Source organism: Hydra vulgaris, chromosome 07 (assembly GCF_038396675.1).
Source record: "Hydra vulgaris chromosome 07, alternate assembly HydraT2T_AEP".
Lineage (NCBI taxonomy): Eukaryota > Metazoa > Cnidaria > Hydrozoa > Anthoathecata > Hydridae > Hydra > Hydra vulgaris.
In genome coordinates this window covers 15,510,001-15,523,622 of record NC_088926.1, presented here as the reverse complement: position 1 = coordinate 15,523,622, position 13,622 = coordinate 15,510,001, and the positions used below count along the sequence as shown (strand labels likewise).

The 13,622-nt window shown below is 27.4% G+C and overlaps 1 protein-coding gene across 8 annotated transcripts in view; it reads left to right on the top strand.

The window, feature by feature from the left end:
- LOC101237519 (voltage-dependent L-type calcium channel subunit alpha-1D) overlaps positions 1 to 13,622 on the top strand; it is a 194,449-nt gene that overhangs the window by 109,468 nt on the left and 71,359 nt on the right. For all 8 annotated transcript variants that reach the window (XR_010639593.1, XM_065801179.1, XM_065801180.1 and 5 more), the window contains one exon: positions 4,507 to 4,616. Coding sequence is in view for 7 of the 8 variants with exons in the window: in XM_065801179.1 (XP_065657251.1) it covers positions 4,507 to 4,616 (110 nt within the window). In the remaining variant the exon portion in view is untranslated. The remainder of the gene's footprint in view (positions 1 to 4,506; positions 4,617 to 13,622) is intronic.

Genomic DNA, 13,622 nt, shown 5'->3' with positions numbered 1-13,622 from the left:
AAACATTGAATCTTTTGGCTAAGCTTTGCTGTGAAACACCGCCCTTCTTATCAATCAATTTTTTAAGGCATTTAATCTGTTACTTGGCATTTTTTTTGCAGTCGGACTACTTCCAACTTTGCTTTCTGGTCCTATATTTCTGATCCTATATATATGCAGTATATCATACATGGTTGATTTTATATCGTACATAATTGATTTTATATCGTACAAGGTCGATTTGATATCGTACATGGTTGATTTTGGGACATTTTCCATGTGAAAATGATTAATAACAAACATTTTGTTCTCTTCTGAATGCAAATCCAGAAAAGCTTACACTCGTTTACAGAGTGCCTCTTGATTTTTAAATTTTTTAAATTTAAAAATCAAGAGGCACTCTTGATTTTTAAATTTAAGCTTTAGAACTTGTAGGTATAATTACCTACAAGTTCTAAAGCTTTGTTAACCTGATAATCACAGTTTTTTTATTAGTTTATTCTATCTGGTTATTATTAATACAATATTTCAGATACTGATTAAAAAAATATTTTTTAATGATTGTTCTGTTTTTTAATATTTACATTTTGTGTAAAGGTTTGACTTTAAAAAAAATATTGCTCCTCAACAGATAACAAAAAATAAAAACTTCCCCTAAATATTTCAGTGGAATAATAAAAAAAAACTAGCAGATTGGTAGGGTCAACTGTTTTTCGTGGTCTCAGATCATTGAGAGTCTTTTTTTTAGATATGCAAGAGCATAAAAAACTTTTAGGGCTTGAAATTGTTTCATTTTTAAAAAAAAAGAATGGCTAGAAATAGTATTTACGCCACTTCCAAGGAAATTTTCAGTGATGTCCATTTATTAATAATGGACTTTAGTTTCCAAAAAAGACATTAAAAAAAAATGTGTTAATTCTTTTTTTGTAGTCAATAAATTAAAATAAATACATTTTATATAAAAAAACAAAAAATTAAGGTGCAGTTTATTAACAACATTTTAAAGAACGCATTGAACTATAAAAATTGATTTTCTCAAAATAAGAAAAACATGAAAAAGCTAGTTTTTCTGCTGAGATCATCATTATATAGAGTAAAAGCGGGTCAAACCGATCACCCAACAATAAAAATCAAGTAACTTTATTGCTTTTTAAAATTTTTAAACTATTTTTTTAAAATAAGATAAAAAATACCAACAAGCACATTATTAATTAATTTTTTTTTTTTTTAATTGTATTTGAAAATATAAAAACTAGAAGAAAAAAAAGCTTTCTGCTTTTGGAAGAAAGTCTGTTAAAACCGATCAATATAAAATACATTTAATAAATTTAACATTTTATATATGTAAACGTATATATGTTTATATATTTTTTATATAGCATACAGAAATATGCTATATATTTTTTATATAGCATACAGAAATAATAAAAGATTTAAAGTTTACATTTTTTACAACAAAAAAAATCTAAACCCATTACAAAATTTTTTGGCAAACATGTTTTGTTGCAGAGCCAAGTATTGCAATTTGGATTCTCGCATGACATCATGTTCGAATTTAATAACTTTTCTTCTTTTGGCTGAAGGTGTTGTAATCGGTTCTATATTTTGAGTTACTTCTTTTTCTGCAGGGTTTGGCAATGGCATTATGAGTTTGCAGATGGTTTTATGCTTTTTACCTTGTTTTTCAGCTAATTTGAGTTGCTTAACTTCTTCCCTTTTTTTGAGATAATCTGCAACACCGTGTTCTTTTTTTTTAATATTTCAAAAATATTTGGCAACCTAATATTTTTGGAATATTAGGTTGCCTCAATTTTTTTACATGAGACTGATTTTTGAAAAAAATGAAAAAAACTCTTTAACTCATTTTCCATTTCGATTTTCATTTTCTCACCTAGTGCTCTGTACTTGTTGAAGCTTGAAGCTGCTGTTGCTGGTTCAGAAGATAATGCTAAAGATTTTATTGTTCGCAATGGCGTTGAAAACGTCAGTTGATTGAACGTTTCGGAGATGGCTAATGCCTGTTGATTGATTTTGTTTTTGTTAAGTAGAAACAACCTAGTATATTCAAAACCAGCAATAGTGTGCAAACGTGTAAAACACTTACCGCTCTCATACACCTGCTTGAGCTACGTAGGAAAATTTTCTTTATCTAAGTTTTTGCATTTTGTGTCTTTGTAATATTTGGTAAGAACTGCCTTCCACACTTGCTTAACATGGCTCTGGCAGATGCTAAAGTGTGAGTTTTTCTTGTGGAAATTTCTTTAGACCATCGGTTTATAAATGCATAAAACCAGTCTTTGCCAGGCCTGCTGTTTTTAAATAGGCCTGATTGGTTTGTACGAAGAAGGTAACCGTATACGAAGTCCATGGCATCATTTGGTGTTAAACCATAACCCTAATCACATAGGAACTTAAACGCATGCACCATAATTGACTCTGTTTGCAGTGAGAGTACGGTTGTTGATCCTGATCCCTTGAAGCTAACGTTGTTGTTATTCTTGCGACCTATTAGAGTTGAGAATGGAATGCCATATTTGAATGCAGCTTTTCTGATTGAAGTATTTTTTTCTTTTATATCATTTAACGCAGCTTCTATATCTTTTTCATTGTATGACTTTTTACTTGTTGTTATCTTGAAAGTGAATAATTAATAAATATCATTGAGTCATTTTTGTAAAATAACTTTATATAGGAAGAACCCAGAACTAACACATGAGAAAATCCTATAATTTAATTCACCTAGGTACCTAATTTAAAAATTCACATACTACTTAATAAAGGAATTTAAAGTAAATACGTGAATGATTGGTTTTACCAGAAATTTAACATTAAATTTCTTACTTTTTTGTCTAATTTTTAACTATAAAACGAAAAAAAATTATATAATCGGTATTAAAATTAAATTTTCTACAAGATTGAGGTAAAATTATTTTTAAATGAATTATGGTTTCCAAATTATTAGGATAGCAAATAAAAGAAAAAAACAAATTTTTACGACTCTCTTTTAAACTTTTATAAAAATAAAATGACTGAAAAATGACTTGGATTTTATTTTGACACATTGGAATAGAGGAGATGATTCTCTTTCTTCTGGTGTTTTTATTTTTTAAATATTCCTATCAATTCTGGTTTTATTAAAATTTTTCGATCAGTGATCGAAAAAATAGTATGATCGGTTTGACCCGCTTTTACTCTCTCTATATATATGTATATAAATATATATATATATATATATATATATATATATATATATATATATATATATATATATATATATATATATATATGTATATATATATACACACACATATATATATACACACACATATATATATACACACATATATATATATAAATATATATATATATATATGTGTCCATGTATTTTTTCATGTGTATATGTATACATATATATATATATATATATATATATATATATATATATATATATATATATATATATATATATATTTGTGTGTGTATGTGCATACATATATATACTTTAACTTTTCCCTCCCAATAACTTCCAATTCTAATAGTGATTGTTTGCAGCCTTTTTGGAAGCAAATATGTCAAAAAATGCATGTACATATGTATGTTTTTGTACATTAATGTATGTTTTCTACATGTGTATATGTATATTTTTGTACATGTGTGTATGTATATGTTTGTGATTGAATTTTCTACTGTTTTTTAAAGCTTATTTATTTTAATTTATTTTATTTTCAATTTTATTATTGTTATGTTTTTTTTTTTTTTTTTTTTTTTGATAGTTTTGCTTTGTTTAATGTTAAATATATACCTTCATATTTTTAATTTTTTTTATTGATATATCCATTATAATTATCATTATATTGGGTATTATTATCTTAACTTAATATTTATTATTTCTATTTTAAATAATTGTTTTATGTCATTGTTAGTTATATGTTTTTTTTTCTTATTAGTATTATTGTGGTTCTAATGTTTATTATTATAAAAATTATTTTTAATATTATAACCATTATTATTTTAATTATAAAGTGTTTACTTGATGTTAGTGATTGTACTATTTGTAAACAACTTTGTAATACCAACTATTTAAAAGTTATATTAACAATGTTTATAAATAGTTATATTGCAACTGTAGTAATAATAATCTATAATTTGCATTAGATTTTTTCTTTTCAGTTTTACTCATTTTTTAGCACATCTACTATTTTTCTTTGTATCTGATTTCTCTTTAAAGATTTTTATCTTTTATAAAAAATGTTTTTGCATTTTTGCAAAGTCAAAAGAACAAATTGCTACGCTGAAAATAAACATAAAAATTTCAGCTCTCAAATAAACTATTAAAGTCATTGTGCATGCAACAAAATGAAATAAAATACCACCATTACTTTTAATAGCTCTTTAAGTTTTTTACTTTTTGTTACTTTTAATAATAATAGCTTACTTACTTATGACTTTTTTTTTACTTTAATATAATAATAATAATAAAAAATAATAATAATCAAATTACTTATGACTTTGTGTTTGATATTCTAGGTTATGACTTTATGGCTTGTGGATTTTTTTTTATTGAAATATGCTGGTGTCAACTTTTCTTTTTTTGTTTTGCATCAGTTGCAACTTTTCAGACTTTTTCAGCGCACAAAGTACTATTTTGTTAATCTGTTTTGTTAATCTGTTTTGAGTTTTGTTTTATTTTTATGTTATATATTATTATTTATGTTATATATATTGTTTATGTTATATATATTGTTATATATATATATATTGAGACTTGTTTAAATATCTCAATATATATATAACATATCAATATGCTTTTAAAATTTGTAAATGATATTTTAATTGGATATTTTCTGTTATAAAAATTTTGGTATTGATAAAATGTCAGTATATTTACATGCAAGTTGATATTTGTTATATGTAGATCTTGTGTCAAATGAGATTTTGTTAAAAAAGGTTATGTACATTTAGATTTTTGTTGTGTAAAATGATGGAAAAAAGTTTTATTGGTCTGTAATAGAATATTGTATCCACCTTGAACATCATATCTCGCATTAAAAAATTGAAAATGCAGACGTGATTTAAAGTTAGTATTTAAAAGTGCAGCTAAGCTGTTTGACTTCCCACTATAGAATTACAAACATTAGTTAGTAAAAATTATGTATCTAAAAATGATGTTTTAGGTTTTGCTGATTTGTCTTAGGTGTGGGGTAATTCCATGTCAAATCATCCAAAAAAATCAAAAAATGTCACCCTATGTTTGGGATTTTGCTAATTTTTTTATATGTTATATGGTTTATGAAAATTAAGAAAATTTAAAATTTGGAACCTCCAACCCCTTACGGTTCTTGAGATATTCAGGTTTCAATTTTCTTATTAATGCTGACTCAGCATTTTTTGCAAAATGTATTTTTGTCATTAAATAGCAATAATTAATGGACGAAATAAGGTATCATTCTGAAATTTGGTACATAGACAATCTTCCATATGGCGGATACAAATATTAAATTAAAAAAAATTTTAGACCACGTTAGTACATGTAAATTGAATAATAATGGCATTTATTTTGGGGTATTTTGACGGTCAAATTTGTGATGTCACCTTGATAATTTTTTTTTAGGCATTACTATAACTTACAATATAGGTATCAAACTTCACTATTAATTAAAAATATATTATTGCATTTTTTGACTTTTCTAAATTCAGCCTTTCAAGTAAAGCTTATATAAATGCTGAGTCAACATAAAATTTATTGCTAACTTATTAATGAAAAAATTAGCTATATCTTAATTTCTGGTTGTAAAAAGTCATTTTCAAAGTCATTTTGAAGTCAATAATAGATGTATATAAATATAAATTCTAAATTTTTCGTACCTGGGGTAGGCCCCCCCCCCGCCCTCCCAAAAAAAACAAAAATTTTCCTAATTTTGTAAAAAGTTATTTTTAAAGTCGTTTTGAGAGCAATGATAATTTTTTAGGTATTTATAAATATTTAGTGGGGTAGGCTTCCCCCTCACCCGCCCTACCACGAAAAATATATATATATTTTGCTAATTTTGTTATACCAATAAAATAAGGATTGCTTTCTTAAAATTTTTCCATCAAGCTTTTGGATGCCAGCTAGGTTGGGTGTCGCAATTAGGCATATTACCAAATCTTTCCAAAGATGTTTTAATGAAAATATATAAAGACAAGTTACCAAGAGATTTTTATTTGTGTGGCCAAATTGTGCTAATTACACATACAATTATATTGTAACTATATTTAAAAAAATTATATACAAGTATAAAAATAATGAAGCAATAGAAACTTTTTCTAAAAATCTTGATTATTTTGTTCAATAATTTTTGCCAACTCAATTTCTGAAATTTTGTATACACGACCATTTGTTGTAGATGGCGGATCAATGGTACATAAAATATGATTTGATGGGACCCAACACATATCTTCTCGTGCAGGCCAAGAAAAACTTGGACTGGGACCATGTGGGTGCATAAATTGAATTTTATAATCTCCTTCTCCTTCATCTTTTTTGTTTATAATTCCAATCCACCAAAAGCTGTCATACATGCAAGCTACATAGTCCATATAATTATAAATAACTTGCTGCACAACCAGCTCATTTGGTATCTGCACAAGCTTAAATGTCTGAACATCAGTTTGTTGACTCATCCTTTTAAAAGAAATTGTATATTTATCAATTGGTATAAAATGGTGAAAGGATCTTGTTCCTGGCAAGGTTCTTCCCATAGTAAACCTTGGTTGCAATGATGATCGTACTTCATTTATTTCTATTTTATAAACTAAAATAAATTGAATGTTTTTTATATTGGTTACACAAAATTCAAACATCTTATCTACCTCCAAAATCTGTCCAGTCACTGTTCTTTTTAAACTAGCTTGTGCAGTTAATCGTTTTACTGTGCCGCCAATGCCATCACAAGCAGACTTACCATGGCTAGGTAGCAAAAAAAACCCATTCAGCATCAATATCAAAGTCTTCTTTGTGATGACAAAGAATAATAAAGTTTTTAAAGTTTTTATATTGTGCTGCACATCCATCAGTGAAGTATTTAATATTACTAATCTGTAGAATGTTTGCCTTAATGTAATTGGTAATGAGCTGTTGTATTTTATATACAAAGTATACATCATGCTCAGCGTCATCAAAAAGGATGCAAAATGACTTTAATAGTAGTTTATCATTTGATTTATAGTAAATAATAATAGGGTGAAGTGTACATTTTGGTTTATTCCAATGGTAACTTTGCACCTCATCCTGAACAATAAATTGGAAGTTCTCTGCAAAGTCACCCAATACTATACACTCATTTTGATTTAATAACTCTTTACAGTCTTTGAGGTACTTGGCTTGACTTTTAGCTATAAGTGAATGAGATGTTAATTTATCTATTTTATTGCATATAAGGTCGATAACATCTTCAATATTAATTTTTTGATTGATCAGCGTAGTTCTATCTGTATGCTGCCATTGGTTAATTGTTATTTCTTAATCGCTGTTGTCAAACTTTGCTGTTAAGAATTCTTTTAAAGCAGCAATACCAGGGCATAACGGACATCGATGTAACATGCACTCTACATTATCCCTATTGCAAACAATCATTTCCATCAAATCTCTATAGTCTTTGTCAATTTTAAGAGCATCAGTTAACAACTTAACATTCTGATGATAGGTACAGACACAAACACAGTGGGTGCCAGACGAGTTTGTGGTTATACACCATCTAGGGCGAAGGCTGCAAAACTTAGAAAATCCGACGTTTAAGTTAGAATGTTGGAATTTAAATGCTACATATAGTTCCTTTAAATTAATCAATATTAGTCTTTTTTGCATGTGTTGCCTGTACCCTATACTCACAAAATCTTTTTTTCCAGGCAGCATTCGTGTGTACTCGTCACTTTGATAAAAGCAATGAACAAGATCAATGGTTGCGTGGGAAAGCGACTTTCCTTTTTTTGATGATGGTTTATGCAAAATTCCATGTTTTTTTTTAGCTTTTCTAGCTTCTCGTACTAGGTAATTAGATACATTAAAAAATTCTGCAGACTTTGCGAGTGACCATGATTCTGGAGTTAGTGTTAATATCTGAATTTTTGCGGAGTATGATGTCACATTTTTTATCTTATCTTTCAATTCATTTAAAAGTGAGTATAGATCGTCAATTTGGTTATCAATTGAAGAACTTAATGGTGTACAAGATGGTGTCAATGTAATCATAGGATCAATATCATAAACTTTTTTTATTTTGTTTGCTGTTGCTCCAGTTATTTGATCAAATTTTCTTTTGGCAGCTGGTAATCGTTGGTGTTTTGGAATTGATTTAAGCTTAATAGGTGACACACCTATAGATGCAAGACTTTCATTGAGAGATGAACGTTGTTCTTGTTCAGGCTCAATCCTACTATAGCATTGATCAATTGATTTTAATTCTTTATTTATACAATGTACCCTTTTGTAACAACTACTGCATAATTTCCACCCAGGTACAGCGCAATGTCTTGTGTTTTTAGAGTTATTGCCATTGATAGCGATATCTTCACATTTTCTATGAAAAAAAGGAAACAATCATTTCTAAAAACTAATATCAACTCACCATCATTTTAAAGAACAAATGAGTGTAATTGTTACTTTATAAATGTACCTAATTTTTTTTAAATTTATTTAATTACTATTTTAATCAAAATAATAAACTGTTTCATCAAAATAGTATAAAAATTACCTTTCACATTTTTCTTTCAATTTCCATGTTTTTTATATAGATTACAGCATTTCTGAAATTTTCTTTCAAATGCAGCTCCAAAGTATTCTCTATGATAATAGCAAACTGTTGTAAACAATTTTTCACAATCAAATAAACCAGCTCACCATAATAACTCTTGTTTTTCAACACTTGAAAACGCTGATAGATCTAAAAGACCTTGTCTTCTTGTTAAACCTTGCTTGTGGCAGTCAACATTACATTCTAATCCAATAGAACACTTTTCCATCATTTAAAGTTTTTAATCTATTCGAAAAATCTGATTTTTATATATTTTACTAAATAAATTTATTTAGAAATACCATGAACATTATTTGGTTTATAGAAAACTCTTATTACAAATTATTTGTTAGGATGTGTCATATTATATGACTTCCTTATATATATGATTAAAAGGTAATTAAATTTTATTTTATTTACCAATCATATAGTATCATTCATAACATTCTTTAATTAGTTAAGCAAATATAAAATTCCTGCCAAGTAACAGTAAACTAGTATTTACAGAATGAAGTCTAAACAGAAGCAATAAAATAAAAATGGGGGAGGGGGAAGGGAAGCCTCCCTCAGGTACCAAATATTTATAAATACGTATACATTTATCATTGCCCTCAAAATGACTTAAAAAAAACTTTTTACAAAATTAGGAAAATTTTCTTTTTTTTTGGGAGGGCGGGCGGGCCTACCCCAGGTACGAAAAATTTAGAATTTATATTTATATACATCTATTATTGCCTTCAAAATGACTTTGAAAATGACTTTTTACAACCAGAAATTAAGATATAGCTAATTTTTTTATAATTAAGTTAGCAATAAATTTTATGCTGACTCAGCATTTATATAAGCTTTACTTAAAAGGCTGAATTTAGAAAAGTCAAAAAATGCAATAATATATTTTTAATTAATAGTGAAGTTTGATACCTATATTGTAAGTTATAGTAATGCCTAAAAAAAAATTATCAAGGTGACATCACAAATTTGACCGTCAAAATACCCCAAAATAAATGCCATTATTATTCAATTTACATGTACTTAACGTGGTCTAAAAATCTTTTTAATCTAATATTTGTATCCGCCATATGGAAGATTGTATATGTACCAAATTTCAGAATGATACCTTATTTCGTCCATTAATTATTGCTATTTAATGACAAAAATACATTTTGCAAAAAATGCTGAGTCAGCATAAATAAGAAAATTGAAACCTGAATATCTCAAGAACTGTAAGGGGTTGGAGGTTCCAAATTTTAAATTTTCTTAATTTTTATAAACCCTATAACATATAAAAAAATTAGCAAAATCCCAAACATGGGGTGACATGACCTGGATGATTTGACATGGAATTACCCTGTGATAAAAAAAGATGGTGTATAATAAAATTTTTTATTATACACCATCTTTTTTATATTTTTTTATATTTATTTATATTGAGTTTTTATATTGGCATCATTTTTGAAAACTTACTAAATATATTGTTTAATCCTGATAAGTACTTAGTTAGTATTTACTAGGATTACTCTGTAATCAATAAAAATCATGTGTACAAATATATGTGTGTACAATTTTTACCAAATGTGGTCTATATTATAACAATTCAAAATCCATTTTACAAAATTTTTAAAATTCACCGGTCAATTAATTTTTATTGTTTTTTTGAAAAGGCTTCCATGCAAACGTTTAGAAAACAGCTTTATTTGGATTATTATTTATTTCTATAAAGCTGAAATGTTTACTAAAACTTTCAAAATTTACAATTTTTCAATAAAATAGTTTCAATAAAAAAGTTAGTTTTTGGTGGCATATCCATTTGCCTTTAAAACAGCATCACAGCATCAACATCACAGATGAGGCATCGAATCAACTAAATTAATGAGAACATCTTGAGGAATATTATACCAACATTCTTTAATCAAACCAAATAAATTGTCTTTGTTGGTTGGTTTTCTACCAACTTATTGCCTGTCAATGTACTCCCAAAGATGCTCAATGGGATTGAGATCTGGGCTCTGTGAAGGCCATTCAAGAACGTTGACTTTTTTTGATTGAAAATATTCCTTAACAGATCTGGCACAGTGCTTTGGGACATTATCTTGTTGAAAGATCCAATTGCAATTCATTTTGTCCTTTGCATGGGGCAACATAATGTTTTTCATTATGTCTAAATAAACTCTCTGGTCCATAATACCTTCTATGCGATGAATGGGACCCAGGTTGTCATGACTAAAACACCCCCAAACCATAACATTTTCTCCTCCGTGATTAATAGTAGGTAACTGATATTTTGGATTGAATCTGTCTCCTATTGGATGTCTGACATATCTAATTCCGTCACTGAATAGCATAAACTTTGATTCATCAGAGAAAAGGACTTTTGACCAATCATTAACTGTCCAACTGAGATGATCTCTCGCAAATTTTATCCTGGTTCTTAAATTTCTTGCAGATATAAGAGGTTTCTTAACTGGACAGTGACCATACATATTATTTTGTCGTAATCGGTGTTTAGTTGTATCAACGCTACAGTTTGTGCCATGAAACTGATGCATAATTGAATTAAGTTTGACAGCAGTCATGCAAGGATTATTCTTGCAAAACCTTACTAATAATCTATCAGCCTTTTCAGTTGTAACTTTAGGTCTTCCAGAGCGAGGCTTGCTTTCAATAGTTTTGCGCTGACAAAACCTTTTCATAATGTGACATATTCCTTATTTAGAAATATTGTAAAGTTCAGAAATCCTTAAGTCCTGTTAGTCATTTTTTTCCCCATAGCTTTTATAATTAATTTCTTTATTTCATTTGAAACTTCCTTAGCCTTTCCCATGCTTTTAAAATATCACTATGTAATTGAATTATAAAACTTCACAAATAATCTCTCAATTAGTTATACTTCATTGCTTTTGAAATATCTTAAGTTAATTCAAATAATAAATTTCAGAAAAAATTTGACCTTTTGTTTACAAAAACCTGATATAATTGCGGGTTATTATACTGTTTCTAAACTTTTGCACGGAAACCTTTTCAAAAAAACAATAAAAATTAATTGACCGGTGAGTTTTAAAAATTTTGTGAAATGAACTTTGAATTGTTATAATATAGAGCACATTCGGTAAAAATTTCAGGTTATTTGAGAAAGTTTGTGAAAAGTTATGTGTTAAAAACTGAAAAAAAGTAGGTGTTTCTAAACTTTTGAACGCTACTGTATATATATATATATATATATATATATATATATATATATATATATATATATATATATATATATATATATATATATATATATATATATATATATATATATATATATAATATATATATATATATACATATACACAGTGCATATATGCATATATATAAATATATGCATATGTGCACTTGAAGTTGCTCATTTAGAAAGAGATTTGGGAGCTCTTATTTCAGAATATACCAATAACCAATTGTTAGGAAAGCTAAAAAACCTTTTTGTAGTTGTAGTTTACCTTTCCAGAAAGAGCTACCAAAATGAGAAAGTACATCATGTATGTTTGACCTAACCCTGAGTATGCCATCCAGGTATGATTAAGTACCAACAGGGAGACACAGACGCCCTGAGGAAAATCCAAAACCGTGCGACCAAAACAATTTCCTCTATAAACATAAAACCCCTGAGCGGAGAAGAGCTTTGTTAGGCCTCACAACACTTGAAGAGAAAAGAAAATGAGGCGATTTAATCCAGATTTTTAAATACATGCAAAATATTGACGAAATAAACTTCCACATACCACTGAATCGCCTATCATCATCAAAGTACATTATGTGAGGTCATAATCAATGACTATTACAGAAATGAGTACTGTACTGCATGCAGTGATAAAAAATTTTTACAAAGCATGTTATATCCTAGTGGAACTCCCCGCCACAAATAGTAATTGACACAACCTCAGTTAATATGTTTAAAAATTGTCTGGATAAATATTTAAATCAACAAAAAAAAGAAGCATAAAAACATAATGTACTTGTGAGACAGATGTCCGCAAATAGAAAATTAAATATAAACAATGTTTATAGTAGCTAGATGCAGGAGAGGATTTAAACATGATATGACTGTTATACATTGGGGATATGATATTTTAAGATAAAAATCAATTTTATATGCTATATTTTACTAAGTTTTATTTCGGATAAGATTTTTATATATGGGAGATATAATATTCTAAGTAACATATCATAAAACATAGTTAAAATATCAGTATACTATTTAGTATATTTTACAAAGTTTTATGTCAGATAAGATTCTTCTACATATTTAAATCTATTTCTAAATGAAATAGATTTAAATGTGTAGAAGAATATACTCAACATTGAAAGCATTTCTGAAGTAAATTTTAACTGAAGAAGAGTTTAATTTAGCATTATCTTTTAAAATCATCCATAAAGTGCATACACAGTAAAATCACTAGTTTAGTAATCTCTTCTCCCCCTGCTCAAAATAAATACTTTATAAAAATCAAAATCCAATCAAAGTCATTAACTTTTTATTTATTGAACAGCCTTATTTGTCAAGGTTTGTGTTTTAGAGTTATAGAGTTAGTAGAGGGTTGTAACCACAATTAAAAAAAGCCTCCTTGAATCTAGTGGCCTTGGAAAGGTGAATAGCATTAAAATAAAATAAAAAGTAAAAAAAAGTTATTCAGTTCTATCTGACACTGAGGCAAAAATTCTGCTGTTTATCTGTAGATTTTTCAAATTTTTGAAATTTATTTTATTAAAAAAAAGTAAGTTTTAATAAAGATTGAAAACGGAATTTTAGTTATCATATATCATGTCCCCCATTTATATCAATTGTATCCAATATAAATCAATTTTTACTTATCATACTTGTTGACTCCCTATATA